Here is a 16,360-nt window from a genome sequence, read left to right on the forward strand (position 1 = left end):
TCTTTCTCAGAACGGGACAGATTATACAGACGGCTAGATGGAAAAGGGGCTCCAGAAAGCAGCTCGATGGCGCAATCGTAAGGCCTATGGGGAGGTAACGAGAGCGCCTTGTCCTTACTAAAAACCTCTACCAGGTCATGGTAATCTACGGGAACTGAAGAAAGATCGGTGGGGTCTATCAGGCGCACAGGGTTATCCGGATTGGGAGGCACAGCTGAGCCCAAACACTCAGAATGACAGTGGCCACTCCAACCATGAATGGCGTGACGGGTCCAATCGATTTTAGGATTGTGTTGACTAAGCCAAGGGTAACCGAGGATGATTGGTGTGGTAGAGGAGGTCATAATCTTTAACCTAATTTGCTCATGGTGGTTGCCCGACAAGATTAACGTAACGGGTACCGTTTGATGAGTGACTTTGGCTAGGAGGCGTCCGTCTAGGGACGTGACTCGAAGGGGTCTTGGGAGTGGCTCAATAGGAATAGCGGTCTGGTTAACTAACTCTTGGCTAATAAAATTGTCCTCAGCACCGGAGTCAATAAGGATAGACAGTGGAAGAGACAAGGATTGGTATTGGAGAGTGGTTGGGATTTGAAGTCTGGGGCTAGTGGGTTCAGGATCTGATTCTGGGCTCGCTAGTTGACCCACATTCACTAGCGAGCCTGATCTTTTGGTTTCCTAGGACATTTAGCCAGAAAGTGGGAAGTGTCCCCGCAGTACAAACACTCACCAGCCTGGAGGCGATGCAACCGCTCAGAAGAGGTAAGCCGAGCACGACCCAGTTGCATGGGCTCTTCCCGGGGCTTGGTGAGGGGGTCTGGTGACGAGGTGGGGCGTCCACGGGGCGGTGAGGTCCGGGAGGTAGGAGGTGTAAAGGCTCGTCCAGCATTGTGTGATCGGCTGTTTCTCTCCCGGCGCCTCTCCCGTAACCTATTGTCTATTTTAATGGCCAAGGAAACAAGACAAAACAGGTCACTAGGTTCATCTCTAGAAGATAGTTCATCTTTGACTGATTCACTTAAACCGTTGACAAAAACTCCTCGTAGCGCCTCCTCGTTCCACTTGGAGTCAGCGGCTAGGGTCCAAAACTCCACAGAATACTCCGCCACACTGCCCGTGCCCTGTCTCAGATTCAACAGTCTTTTAGATGCATTACCAGCATGATCAGGGTGGTCAAAAATGATTCTCAACTGAGAAGAAAAATCAGCAAAAGATAATCCCTCTAGCTGTTGATTTGCGCAAACCGCCTCTGCCCAAGCCAGCGCTCTCCCTCTCAGCAACCTCAGTGTATAATGTACCTTGGAGGATTCAGTAGTGAACGACAGAGGTCTTTGCTGGAAAATCAGTCCGCACTGAAGCAAAAATCCCCGGCACTTATCCAGTTCTCCAGTGAAAGGCTCGGGCGATGTTACAGGGGGTTCCCGATGAGGCAGGCTCGTCATCATATCAGCGGAGACTGCCGAAGGGCTGGGAGGCTGAGGAGAGGGGAGAGGTAGATTACAGGCAGACAGGTTAGCTACTTCAGCGGTTAACTTGGAGACTTGATTCAGTAATTGCTGGTTATTGTCTAGGAGTGAACGGATTAACTGATCATGCTGTCCTAATAGAGTTCCCTGGGACTGGATGGCGCGCTGGACGCCATCTCCTTTAACCGTGCGTGATGCCTCTGTAGGGTCCATGGCCAGATCGTTCTGTTATGGCTTTGTCTGAGACCCAGAACACAGAGGCACACAAACACGAACTCAAGTGGAAAGTTTATAGAGTCTTTAATCTGAGATAACAGGATAACAAAGGAAGGTCAGCTAGCTGGGCTGGCGATGAGGTCTGGATAGCAGCGGACGAAGAAGGATGTCGTGTCCGAATGCTCACAGGGATCCAGGCTGAGGGTAGCACTGCAGAGGGGCGAGGAGCTGTAGCAGGCTCACGGGAATCCAGGAGAATGGTGGCACTGCTGCGAGGCGAGGGCTGCGGCAAACGGCGAGCAGGAGTTGCTGCAATCACTTTGGTAAACGAAACGATCTGGCGCCGAATGCAGATTCCAACCGGAATAAAAAGCTGCAGCCGCAATCAAGTGAATCCGTCACAGCTGAGCGGCGGCGATGGAGAACAGCCAGCAGCCGTGCAGGTAGGTCGCTCGCCCGGCCACGCCCCTTGACCCAGATTCCGCTCCTCATCCAGACAGACACACAAACAGAGAAAAAACAAGAAGGGGAGAGGGAAAAACAGACAAAACAAACACTCCCAGGACAGCTGTCCATGACAGACAGACTGTATCAGCTGGAGCTAGCTATATTAGTTAGTTGAAAACACTTTCTACTGAGCTAAATTTGAATGTTTTTCAGCTGACTCATTAAAAGAAGAAACATGTAAAAAGGGTCTAATATGCACTTGATGGCTACATATATGACTACTCACCACGTGCAACTTCTTCTAGCCACATTTTGCATTCTTTTATTTGTGCAATTCCCTTTGTATGCGTAATTTATTTTATAATGGGGCCCGTCACATGCAATACTCTACTATATCAGGGCCTGTGCAATATCCTCTCAACTAGTGGATGATCTCTATTTATTTTTCTTGTCCTAAAGTACATTGTTGTTCTATATTGTCTACAAACTGAATGATTGATAATTAATGCATGTGTTTGTATGCAGCGGTTGTCAGCGCTTCTTGCCCAAGATAAATTTCCTACAGGAAAATAAAGTTTACCTTACCTGATCTTAATATGCTAAGAACTGAGGCTGCATGTCCACTGAGGGACCTGAGGCTGAGGCTAGAAGTTTGTGATGTGGCTACATGTCCCAGGCAAAGGGACATGTCCCAGAAGACATGGGAATGAAGAAACCGCAGTGTTGTTGTGTTGCAGTTTAGAGCTAGTTAGTCCTGGTAGGGTACGTGTTATAGGGACAGATGTCAGATCAGATATTACCGTGTTTGGCTGCTGTTTGTATTTGTTTAAACAGTACGTTTTCACTTTTAATATTACCAGATACACAGCTACACACGTGCGTTCACATGTGAAACATATAAAGTAGCCAGCTATCTTGAGAAAGCCTTGGAGAAGACAAATAAAAGCTCTTTAATAAATGGTAATTTTTTCATATGGGTCAAATTTGACCATAACACAATATAAGGGTTCAAGTAATTTCCACTGTTTTAACAAAGCAAAAGGGTCATCTCTAAAGGTTTTATAAAATAAGGTGAAGAATGAGAATTTTGATAAAGCAGATGTTTGTGTCAAATATGCTTTCATCAGCTCCTGATAGCGATCTTGCAGATCAGCGCCCTGAATGAGGACCTTCTGTTAGCAGATGGAGCCGGATGAGAACATTACTGACACAGATTAAATCTTGATGGTGATGAGATCACACACTTCCTCTTCCTGCGGCCCTCTTTTCATGTATTAGCACGATCTCAAATCTGATGGTACATGGCAATAACACCGCAGTGCTCTAATTGCCACGCATGCACTTACTGTACTAGTGCAGAGGAGGCAGAGGAGGCAGAGGAGGCAGAGGAGCAGGTAGACACATACGCAGGATATTTAGTGTTTCCTCTGGGTTGAATTAGGTCAGAGGTTTCTGCTTCAGCATGCATCTTCAGAAATACATTTAGGCCATCCTATTTTGGTTCCTTCTCAAATATTATATTTAGAAATATTTGGCACCAATCTCCATGACAACGTGATGCATGTTTTTTTAATCCTTTCTGAATATTATGAAACAGTTCCTGATGACATTAGCTGATATTGTGCAAAGCACAACATTTCTCATTTTGGTTTGTGAGGTTTGGATCTCACTACATTCTTCTTTGAACACCACATCCTGTTGCCACGACGATCGCAGCTCATCAGCCCTGATAATATGTCTTGATGTTGTGTGAGTGATTATGAGTAACAGAGCGGGGCATTTCATGGAAATAATGATCAAAACAACCCAGAAAAGTGGCTTTGCTTAAAGCCAGTTTGAAGTCTTGCTGTGTTCCCGTGGAGTGGAACTCCCACCTCCTTTTAATCAGGTCTGCACATGTCTGAGAATGAATGAGTTACATAGTTTGGTTTGTGTGTGGACTGTCTCAACAGGATCAGGGCATGAAGTCCCCCTCTGACGTGTCCAAGCAGTGGGGCTCCTACTTCGTGGACGTACATGGAAGCGGAGGGGACGAGGAGAGCCAGAAACTGACCTGGTGCTGCCACTGCATTCACAAATACAGCACCATGGCCATCCCCAGTGTGGAGCACATAGCAGGTATGTGGCAGGAGTCCCATAGGCATAATTTACAACCCCCACCAATAATCAAAACTGGCCAGTGCAACCTCCCCCCCGCCCCTTGAGATAACAAGATAAAGCAATTACATTTACATTTATAATCATAATAGACTTTAAAGAGCACTTCTCTAAACAAATTATATAAAGTGCTTTACAACCTAGTCTCGCATTGCCAGACCCTCCTCCACAGCACTGTGGAGGAGGGTCTGGCTAGTCCACACAGAATTCTGGATAAGAGAAAAACGTGCTCTGGTTTATTGGCATTTCTTTAAACCAATCACAATCGTCTTGGGCGGTGCTAAGCTCCGGACGGAGCCACGGTGCCTCTGCTGAATATCCTCTGGAAGGAACTTGTTTTGGTGGAACGTGTACGTTCAAAAGTAGTTTTAGTCGTGCAACAGAAAACTCAGATTGGACAGATAGTCTAGCTAGCTGTCTGGATTTACCCTGCAGAGATCTGAGGAGCAGTTAACCATAGTCCTCACAAATCCACCAGAGTTTAGAACACCAACACAAAGAGAGAGGAAGAGACGGACATCGGACGAAAATTAGGGACGTCCAGCGGATCTTCTGGCGGCACCGGAGCAATCCCCTTAATGAATAATCGTCAATACAGACTATTTACAACTTAAAAACAGAGTCTACAGTAAATGTATAAATACAGAATAAAAATGGGACTGATTAAATCAAGGCAAGGGACATGTTTAATATTTACAAAATGACAAATTATAAAATAGGAGAAAGTAGAATCCACCTAAATCAGGGTAAACTATGTAATATAAGTGGACACTGACTGCTCAGCATATCTTGTTAGACAGAGGCTTCCGGAGTTTTCAGGGCCCTGAGAGAAGGTTGGCTTCTGGTCCTTAGCTTGACTCTTGGGTGGCCAAGAGGCCGCTGCTCCAGGATCTGAGACTGTGTGAAGGCTCAGACCGATTTCACACTTCAGCTGTGTCAGATCATTAAAAGCTTCAACAGTGAGCAATAACATTTTTTTATTGAAAAGTTGCAAATGAATGTTTATAGCTGCAAGGTTAATGTTAATGTTGCAAGATAAAAAATCCTGGAGGAGATTCAGAAATAGGCCGAAGGTCAGTAATAAAAATGTATGTCTTGAGTTTAAATGAAGAAAAGCATTTGTCATGGCACAGCAAATAAAACCCAGAGCAGATCAGAAACATAAAGGCGTCCTACTACAATTTGACCAAATATTACGGTGGGCCGAAAGTGCAAACCACGACAGCAATTCACCACAACACGACAGCATTGGTGAGACTGAAATGTAAAGGTTAGGTACGTATTGGTAGTATATTTTGGGGTATTTAACACTGTCATCTTATATATATTTTTGTATATTTGCAAAAATGACACATTAAGGCACAAGATCATCCATTGGTGTAAACTGTTGGTGTGTTGTCTTTTTCAGTTGGTCCAATGTGTGAATGAAGACCAGCCAACAGCGTTTTTTAATGATTTGTTTTAGGTGGGTGAATGTCACCGAAGCACCTTTATGTGTTTTAGTAATTTAATTTATATAATAATTTAAATTAGTAAATATACAAAATTAAATAATACATCAAATTAAAAATAACTGTGTGAAATACCTCAAAATATACTGCCAGTACCACACAACCAATCAGGACAAGGATCCGTGTCCAGTACGTACCTACCGTTTCCATTTCAGTGTCACCAATCCTGTCGTGTTGTTGCATTTGTTCCCGTGGTTTGCACTTCAGGGCCAGCGTAGAATATACTTATAAAACAAAGATTTTGCTCTCCCATATGCCTGTGGTTTCAAACGCAGTTCAGTAAATAAAGGAGCATTTACACTACACTGATGTTCCTCAGCTTATAAACATTGTGACAAAAACAAAACTCATATTCTATTTTCTAGTGAATATGTTTGCCAGTGTATTTGGATGGAATGCACCCATATGGTGCACAGAACATGCCTGAGAATCAAACTCATGCTGTAAAAACGGGGAAAAACACTCTGGTATTACACTTTTAGTGGTTAAAAATCCCTATTCCCACATCAAACATTCTTCCCACCATTTCAAGACACAAACATTCCCAGGAATCAGAAGAGGACTGAGCAAATGCAGATGTGGAGCCAGAGTTTGAGTGTCAGTCTGCTGTTACCTTTGTGTGCTGTTGTTGCAATCCGTCTGCCTGCTGCTTTCCTCAGAGGGCAGGTGTTTATAACGGTTGCCAGGAAACCTCCATTTTAATATCTTGGATTTCTTGGTAACAGTGATGTTATCATGATGTGTGTACAGAGTGCAGATGGCATTGAGTACACACAAACCACAGCACAGTTGACTGGAGCTCATGTCAGACAGCTTTAAGGGTTCAGTGTTCTTTAGTCTGTATTGTTTCCGGGATTGCTCCGGTGCCGCCAAAAATTCTGCCGGATGTCCATCCCCTTCCTTGTGTTGGCGTTCTAACCTCTGGTGGATTTGTGAGGACTATGGTTAACTGCTCCTCAGATCTCTGCAGGGTAAATCCAGACAGCTGCACTCCTTCCTCTGTCTGGATGGTGTGTCCAGTGTGTGCTGCATTAAACGGATGGGGTTAAGGCCAGAGTATTCCAGAAACTAACTAGTGCGTACTAAGGCTGGGCAATATATCAATATTATATCGATATTGTGATATGAGACTAGATATGGTCATAGATTTTGGATATCGTAATATCGTAATATGACACAAGTGTTCATGGTTTTATAAGCTGCATTACAGTAAAATGATGTCATGTTCTGAACTTACCAGACTGTTCTAGTTTTTCTATTGTTGCCTTTACCCACTTAGTCATTAAATCCACGTTACTGATGATTATATATCAAATATCTAATTGTAAATATATTTTGTGAAAGCACCAAATGTCAACCCTACAATATCGCCGCAATATCGATATCGTAGTATTGGGTCAACAATATCGTGATATTTGATTTTCTCCATATCGCCCAGCCATACAACATGTCCAACCAAGTCTGAAGGCAAAAGGGTTTGTTGTTGTTCCAAACAGCCACTACTAAAGGCAGGGCGAATAGCCTGCCTTTACAGAGAGGAGCAAGACACGCTAGTCGTTAGGATTGGGCATTGAGAACTTTGAAAGAAATTTTGGTTTAGAATCTGATCGTCGGTTCCAAATATAACACAAGTAACTAACTTAGTTTTGGTTTCCGTAGCGGTCGTCGTACTTCCAGGCCCTTGTTGTGTTGCAGCGATGGAGGAGCTCAGTAAGCAGTTCTCTAAAGTCTGGCTTTATTTTATGTTGAAAAAGCCCAGTAAAACTATGAATCCCTGTCGACTCAAAATAAAATGTTCCTCTTATCTGTGAAATAAACATGTGACACGTTTCAACTCCACCCCTCAAAGAATCGATAAGAACTGAAATCAAAAGGAAGAATCAGAATTGTTAAAATCAAAACGATGCCCAGCCCTACTAGTCGTTGAAATATGGAGAATGTGGCACACACTTGATGACAATCTTCCCTTGAAGGCATTGATGGTGTTGGACTCGTTTATACACACATACACACATACATACAGTGACTGAAGTAGTTTGTGTGTGTGTGTGTGTGTGTGTGTGTGTGTGTGTGAATAAAACAGCTTGAAGGAGAACTTCAAATTGTGCATGCTTACTGCACACCTGGCCAGTCACTGCGTAGAGTGGGTGATCCCAGGTTTGGAAAGATACAAAAAAGGCCAGATGCCAAGTCAGAAAGATTTTCTTTTTGGGGCTTTTTGGCATTTAATGGATAGGACAGCTGAAGACAGGAAACGTGGGAGAGAGAGGGGGGGTGACGCCGGGTTGGATTTGAACCCAGGCCACTGCAGTAGGGACTGAGCCTTAGTACGCGGGGCGAACGCTCAACCAGGTGAGCTACCAGGGCGCCCCAGAAAGCACTTCTTTTGAAGCATATGGCCCATTTTACACTGCCAGCCTTCCTGTACTGCAACAGGGACCAGTGGTTGGAACGAGACACACAGCTGGAAAGCGACAATGTGGACTTTAAATCCTGGACAAGGCCAAAAGACAGAAGAAATGACGTACTCTTACACAATTATTAATAACTCTGTCTGACTGCTCACGAGGGTGGACTGTCATGTTCTTTAAAACTTTAGTAAGATCCCCACAGCAGCTGCCACAGCTCAACAACTTTTAATCTCAGAGGGAACCAGAAAGCTTCATCTACATGTTGAAATAACTAGGGGAGGAGGGGTTCCGTTTCAGAACTGGCACTTTTTTGCAGGCCTTATTTATTCATGATTATTTAATGCTAGAGAGGTTCCGATACCAATACCAGTATCTGAAAAGCCTAAAATGCTGGTATCAGTATCGCATATCAGACTGTTAAAATGGATAATAAAAGAAAGCTCTGTGGCGTTCATTTTTTGTTTGTTCATGTTTCAAAAAGAGTTTAACCTGAGCCCGACGATACAACAATGATAGCAATCATATCACATCCATACAGGGATAGTAGTATACAGCTGTTAAAACATAATAAAAAATGTACACACTGGTATCGGATCAGTATCGGCCAATACGCAAGTCCAGGTATCTGAATCGGTATCAGGAAGAGAAAAATGAAATCGGACCATCTCTATTTTATGCCAGAGTTGTCTCTTTGGAGGCAAAAGATCAAAGCCGACTGTGTCCAACCTTCTCTGGTCTCAGTGATTACTACCTGCTGTTTACAACAGAGTGTGCTTTTCCACTGAATAATGCATCAATACTGTTGAACATTTGCTGTTGCTTTTCAGCAGCAGTGGTGCATTAAACGTCCAGATGGCCTGCAGTTGACTTTCTTGTTTGATTTGATTTCTTTCTAGATCTCCCTCTGGATTACAAGTTCCCCAGGTTTTCTCCGGACAAGCCCTGCACCACAGGCTACTACCCCAGGCCCCCGGATTCTTTGTTGAAGAGGTGCGAGAGTCTGTCGTAAAAAAAAAAAAGAGAGAGAGAGGAAAAAGTTTTAAAAAAAGAAAGAAAAATAAAGTCCTCCCTTACCCCTCTGCCTCAGGAGAGGAATGTGCCTCCATTTTTGCCTGTAGTTTCCCACCTGACCCCGCCAGCGTTTTTATGGATCCAACTGCAGTTCTAGGCAAGACCCGCCCTACGAAGCAGCCCGATTGGTTGAAGTTAAGTCCAGTTCAGACCAAAGATTTGCGACGAGAGGAAACCGTTTAGAACGTCGCAGAGAAAGGTTTCAGCGGTCTGAACCGGCCCGTCACAGCTCGACTCTAACCAGCTGATGATGTCGCTGCTTCTCAGCTGGTGGAGTCTCCAGAGGCTGGTTTTAGAACGTAAGAGACGTCTCCTGTTTCTACAGCCAATAGAGAAGTCAGCTGGTGGAGTCTCCAGAGGCTGGTTTTAGAACGTAAGAGACGTCTCATGTTTCTACAGCCAACAGTCATCTTATTAAGTCAGCTACAATATAATGATCCATATTACTGTTAACGGAGGCTCAATGTGCACCCGCAAGCACGTACGGTGGAGCGAGCTAGAGAGTGACTGAAGAGAGGGAGCGCCTCGGACGCGTTACAAGAAGTTGCAAGTTTTAACTCGTCTCGTCGCGAATCTTTGGTCTGAACTGGGCTAAAGGCGCTGACCTTGAGTAGTTAAGGTTAGGATAGCCGATTGGTCAGGGGATAGGACCTGAACAAATCGGTTTCAGTTACCTCGCGCGAGCATGGACGCCTGGCCAATCGTAGCGCGCAAAAGCTATTGAAGGGCGGGTCTTGCCTAGAACTGCAGTCGCAGAGCCATAATAACGCAACCCGCCGCCATCTGTGGAGCACAGGACACAGACACTCCTCACCCATTCAGAGAAACCATGTGAATGTAAGCCACAGTATCTCTCTGTAATAACGCCTACATTTGAACGTTGTTTCGTGGTTTAGTGTACCGTACACAAAATAAGTGTGCGTGTGTGTGTGTGTGTGTGTGTGTGTGTGTGTGTGTGTGTGTGTGTGTGTGTGTGTGTGTGTGTGCGCGTGCGTGCGTGCGTGCGTGCGTGCGTGTGTGCGTGCGTGTGTCTGCATACAGTAATAATAACAAATGTAGTGTTTTTATTGTTTCATGTGTGCGACCCTTATTATTTTCTATGGTAGATTGATTCAAATCTGAATTCTTCAAACTTTTCCAAAAGAAAGTGAACATTTTACTGTTTCTTATTACCTCAACGTTATCTACTGTACACAGTACCCAGATGGTCACAGTGTGTTTGTCCCTAAAGACCCTTTGCAGTCATTGTGTCAGTATTTCTGTACAACACTGTTGTTGTGAAGTCCTCTTTTTTAATATAGTTTTACTGTATGCATTTTAGTAACCTTAACATTAGGTTTAAGGTCCAATGATTCTCCTGTGTCAGTTTCGTAGAAGGTGTTAATCTTCCGGTCATTGTTCTAAAGAAGTGGCACCATGGTGTCCTTTGTGTTGGCTGTCTCAAAAAACACAACTTTGCGAAACACCTAATAATAATAATAATAATAATAATAATGGATGATGAAGACTATGCTAGGTGTTCTCTGTATTATTTTTGTGCTCTTTGGGTGATTGTGTAAAAACGTGGACTACTTGTGCTTCATTCATATGCAGTACCAGATTGAGAAATGCTTTACAGACTTCTGAATGGTTATTTTGTCGCTGTGCCATAATATTTAAGAAACTCAGTTTGGGAAAAAAAATCTGTGAAAGTTTGCTTGTATCTCTCACATCACCAAATATTGATTTCACATTTATCTCTGTTCAGGGAAGTGTTTAGCTTAGCTTAGCACTAAGACTGGACCACTGTTAGCCTCAGTCCAACATGGAAAGATACAACGTGCAACAACTCTTAAATGTTTCTTCTTGATAGTACTTGCAAGTACTTTTCTGACCTATTGCCGACCCTCGTTAACCAATCATTAGTCTCGCATTGCCAGACCTACCTCCACTGTGGAGGAAAGTCTGGCTAGTCCACAAAACGTGCTCTGGTTTATTAGCATTTCTTCCAACCAATCACAATTGCCAGACACAATGGCGGTGCCTCTGCTAAACAGCCTCTGGAAGGAACTTGTTTTGGTGGAACATGTGTACGTTCAAAAGTAGTTTTAGTCGTGCAACAGAAAACTCAGATTGGACAGATAGTCTAGCTAGCTGTCTGGATTTACCCTGCAGAGATCTGATGAGCAGTTAACCATAGTCCTCACAAATCCACCGGAGGTTAGAACGCCAAAACAGAGACAGAGGAAGGGGACGGACATCTGGCCGAAAATGAGGGACATCCGGCGGAACCTCCGGCAGCACCGGAGCAATTCCGGAAATTAAACGTCGTCTATATAGAGTACTCAGATGACTTGGTGTCATCAGTTCAGCACAAAGCTAGTTTACTAAATTTTGCGTTAGCGAAGGAACAACAGTAGGCTAGTTTGCTAAGAGGTAGGCAATAGAACATCTTACAAATGCCTCCCATTGGAGTGCAAGGTAGGCCTGCTGCACCTATGCACTGTGAGTTTGTTACCACACACGTCCGTTTATTCCATGTCTGAACTGTAGATTGAATTTTGAAAAAGGGCAACTCTACAGCGTACAGTCACTGCACGTACTGTAGCTGTTGCTCACAAATGAGCTAATTCTAAGTTAATAAACCACAACGGCAAAATAAATCAAGATTGTTTTATATAAACAAGCACCAACTAGAAAAATACTTTTTTAAAAGTACTTTTGATGGAGCCAGACTAGCTTCTTGGCTAGCTGCATTCTTTTAGCCTTTGTGCTAAGCTAGGCTAAGCATCCTGGAGCAATGAGCACACGGACATGATACTGGTGAGTAAGTCATCAAACAAGAAGATTTCCCAAATGTACTTTTGGATGGCCATCATCTGACAAATGAAGAGAGAATATTTTGACAATAACCAGCAAATAGCTGTCAGCATGTATGTGAGATTGGTTATCCAAAGTGAATTATTACTTTTGCTGCGTGTGCAAGTGTTTTATGCATACAGCTGTGGTGATTGTACTTTTCTTTTCTCATCTGACCTGGAACATTTGACATGCACATTTGCCTTATGTTGGAATCATTTGTGGTCTTGAAAACACAGGGAAAGTTCAATTCTGTGTTCAAGTGTTAAAGTACTGTCAATGAAATAAAATGTTCTACAATTTTCTTACTTAAGGTTCTTTCTGAGTTTTCTTTGCAAACATAAGCAAACAAAGACCCTGTCCTACACACACACACACACACACACACACACACACACACACACACACTGAAAATACAGTTAGGTTCCACAGGTTTAAAGAGTTTAAAGGTTTAAAGTCGGAGACATGAGCTAGTTTACTCCCATTCATGGCTACAGCTAATTTGTTTACATGGGAAAAGAAGCAACAATGTATTTTATTTCATCTTTCCATGTGTCCAAAGCAGATCTGAAACACACTAAACAGCTCTAAAGCAGTGGTGGAATGTAACTAAGTACAGTTACTCAAGTACTGTACTTAACATACTGTATGTTGAGGTACTTGTACTTTACTTGAGTCTTTTCTTTTCATGCCACTTTCTACTTCTACTCCGCTACATTTCAGAGAGAAATATTGGACTTTTTACTCCATTACATTCATCTGACAGCTTTAGTTACTAGTTACTTTACACATTAAGATTTCTGAGGTGAGAGCCACTGGCTCATGCTAGTACCATAGTTATATGTACTGATACTGTTATACTGTGTATATATAGTCAGTACTAGTTACTTTACACATTAAGATTCCTACACACAAAACACATGTAGTTTATAAAATCTGATGTTTTATTCTAAAGTAAACTAGCCAACAATATAACGGCTACAAGTCCAGCTGAGATGATCAGACCATTAAACACACAACTGGTTGGATCCTTTACACTTTCTACTATGGGAGGATTTTTATTTACTACTACTCTAGAAACAAATATATACAAAATAGCTGTTTATAAGAGAAAGGAGGCTGAATGGGTTTAGTGCAGAATGCAAAGAAATATTTAGTATGTGCAATGGGCAGATGTCTAGTCCAGGATGAAGGTTAGTGCAAAGTTTTTAAAGTTTAGATTCAAGGGGCCCCTTAACAGAATGAGGGGTTCATGAGTGTTAGGTCCATAGTTGTCAGGTTCCATTTTCAGGATCTAATTTTGTATTTATTTCACATTCCGCAATGTCTTTGGTTAAACATACACTGTTAGAAAAGTCTGTAGAAATATGGGCTAATATACTGTGTTATTAATATGAAGGTATTTTCTGTAATGATCTTTCACAGGTGTTCTTCGTATTTTTTTTTTGCGATCAATTTTTTATTAGCACCTTCAGACATACAAGACAAATTCCACAATGTGTAACAGGTAATATCAGATGGTGCACAGAACAAAGAAACACAAACTGAACAAGAACAAAAACCCTCCCCCACCCTCTGCGGTCTTGAGGAAAACAAAGAAAACAAAAACAGAAATCACACCTTCCCTAGTCACTCTCTTCTAGTTCTTGTGGCGCTGAGGTCATTAGGGCTGATACCTGTGCTGCTGCGGTTTTCCATAGGTTGATAGTTGATGATTTAGCTTTGCTAATCCTTGCTGTAGAGAGCTCCAGCATAACTATGTCTAGAAGATACTATGTCTGTTTTATACAAAGCGAGTGAGGGGGGAGCTAGCACTGAGCTATCATTTTCTTGGTTGTGGTTGAGCCGGCTAGCCAAACTTTCCTCTGTCTCCCAAGCAGGTGTAATTTAGAGTCATCGTTAAGTAACAAAACAATCGGGTCAGTAGGAACTCAACATCCAACATCAGATATTATTGATGTTGTTTTATTCCAGAACTCATGCACTTGTTCACACTTCCAGACCATATGTAGGAAAGTTCCAGTTTGTTCAGGTTGACAGAACGTGCAATTGGGAGTGGGAATGACTTTAGAGACGTATCTCTTCTGAGGAGTCCAATATGTCCTGTGACATATGTTGAAGTGGATCTGCTGGTGATTTGGGTTCTTGGAGCAATGGAAAATGTCCCAAGCTGTCTCCCAATTAATTACGTTCCCCTCCGGGCTCAGCTCTCGCTCCCATTTCCTTGCTATTGGCAGTTCTCCTATAGATACTTGCATCAGTTTAGCATAAATCCTGGACACTAATCCTCTCAAAATCAACAAACCATTTAATGACTGGGTGCGCCTCAAGACAGTTTCCCCATGGCACTCCATAACATTTTAGGGCTGACCTTAAGCGAAGATAAAAGAAGAAGGATGTCCTGGGGACCTCAAAACTAGCTCTTAGGTCTTCAAAACTCAACATACCTTTCTCATTGAATAACTGGTTTACAGTATAAATACCTCTGTCACTCCACTGCTTACAAGCAAATGGTTTGTTACCAGACATTAAGTGTGTATTGTGTCATATTGGGGGATTCAAATGCCACTTATTGGTGTAGCGTAGTTGCTCCACCTGTTTAAAGTTGGTCAATGTGTTGGTGATAATAGGGTCATAGGCTAGCAAACACCTGCAAAGGCAAGGTCTTGCAGTCTTAGACTTCCAGTGAGGTTTTGCTCTATTTCTCTCCATGGGACTGTAGATGAGGGGTCCATCCACACTCTGAGGGCCCGTAGCTGAAAGGCTCTGTGGTACACTTTAAGGTTGGGGAGGGCCAAGCCTCCCGTGTTTGTGGTACTGATGGGGCTGAAATTTGAGCAATCCGTAGGATCTTTGCCCTTTTTGGGTATAACAGAAATTAGTGCAGCTTTGGTTTGTTGGTGGAAAGTACCCTTCTCTATGGCTGAAGTTAAAGCTTGTAAAATGGTAGGTCCTAATATGTCAAAATACTGTAGAAGAACTTCTGATGGAATTCCATCCAGCCCTGGCGTCTTCCCTTTTTAAACTGTTTTTAATGCTGATTTAAGTTCCTCTAAGGATATCGGTTGACCCAGTTCTTCTGCCTCTTCTGGGTCAAGAAGGGGCAGGTTTAGTTCTTTTAGGAACTGTTGGCCCTGTGTCGGATCTGGGTTGCAGGAGGACTCATACAGCTTTGAGTAGAAGGATTGAAAAGTGGCGCTGATATCTTTTGGATTTGTTGAGATACCTCGGTCTGTGTGGATGCTGTTGATAGTAGCTCTGGATTCTCTTTGTTTTAATTTCAGAGCAAGAAATTTGCTTGGTTTACAGCCATTAAAATAATAATTTTGCCTCACTCTGTCCATTATGACCTCAGCTCTCCATCTTAGCAGATCATTTAGCTCTGCTCGACGAGAAGAGTTATGTGTAGATTTAGAAAAACAAGTCTTAAGAGATTGCTCTAAAGATTTACAGCATTGTTCCAACTCGGCTATCCTTGCCTCTCTTTTCCTCTTCAAGTTGACCGCGAAGGAAGATTCTCTAATAATTGGTCTTTTTCACCCGCGAGCGTATTTGTGTAAACAGGGCCTTAGACACATCCCATGATTCCATCTACATATCTAGAAACCCCACATTGGGTCCAGACCCCAGGCTCGAGAAACTTGAGTGGAGTGAGCCATATTTTGTCGATTGTCTACCATTCTCCTACAGTGCAGCCCTCAGAAGCCTTGATCTGCTTGGCATTTTCAGACTTGGGGGGTATGATCTGAACCTGGAAGAGGATGAAGAACTCTAGAAGTGCTAGATGTCATTTTCTGAACTTACCAGACTGTTCTTATTTGCCTTTACCCACTTAGTCATTGTATCCACATTGTTGGTGATTATTTATCAAAACTCTTATTGTGTAAATATTTTTGTGAAAGCACCAATAGTCAACACTACAATATCGCCACAATGTTAGCATCAATGTATTTGGTCAAAATATTGTGATATTTGATTTTCTACATATTGCCCAGCTCTAATTTCAAATGTGAAAAATAATGAGGTACATACTAGAGCAAGCAAATAGCCGTTACTCAAGCTACATAGCTATATGATGCTATATTAATGTATTGTATTAAATACAAGTGAGCAGACCAGCAGCCCAGAGCTCTTTTTTTTTAGGCCAATTGGCCCCTTAGCTGAAAGAGAGACAGAGCAGTTTTAAACAATATGCACTACATATTGTTTAAAATTGAGTTGCATAATGGCTTACAATAATGTGT

General features: G+C 42.8%; 1 protein-coding gene across 2 annotated transcripts in view; it reads left to right on the forward strand.

The window, feature by feature from the left end:
- nt5dc1 (5'-nucleotidase domain containing 1) overlaps positions 1–9,248 on the forward strand; it is a 99,661-nt gene extending 90,413 nt beyond the window's left edge. For both annotated transcript variants that reach the window (XM_035995120.1, XM_031285670.2), the window contains 2 exons: positions 4,081–4,246; positions 9,104–9,248. In XM_035995120.1, coding sequence (XP_035851013.1) covers positions 4,081–4,246; positions 9,104–9,216 — 279 coding nt within the window. In that variant the 3' untranslated portion in view covers positions 9,217–9,248. The remainder of the gene's footprint in view (positions 1–4,080; positions 4,247–9,103) is intronic.
- The last annotated feature ends 7,112 nt before the right edge of the window (positions 9,249–16,360 follow it).

The sequence above is a fragment of the Sander lucioperca genome, chromosome 19 (genome assembly GCF_008315115.2).
Source record: "Sander lucioperca isolate FBNREF2018 chromosome 19, SLUC_FBN_1.2, whole genome shotgun sequence".
Classification (NCBI taxonomy): domain Eukaryota; kingdom Metazoa; phylum Chordata; class Actinopteri; order Perciformes; family Percidae; genus Sander; species Sander lucioperca.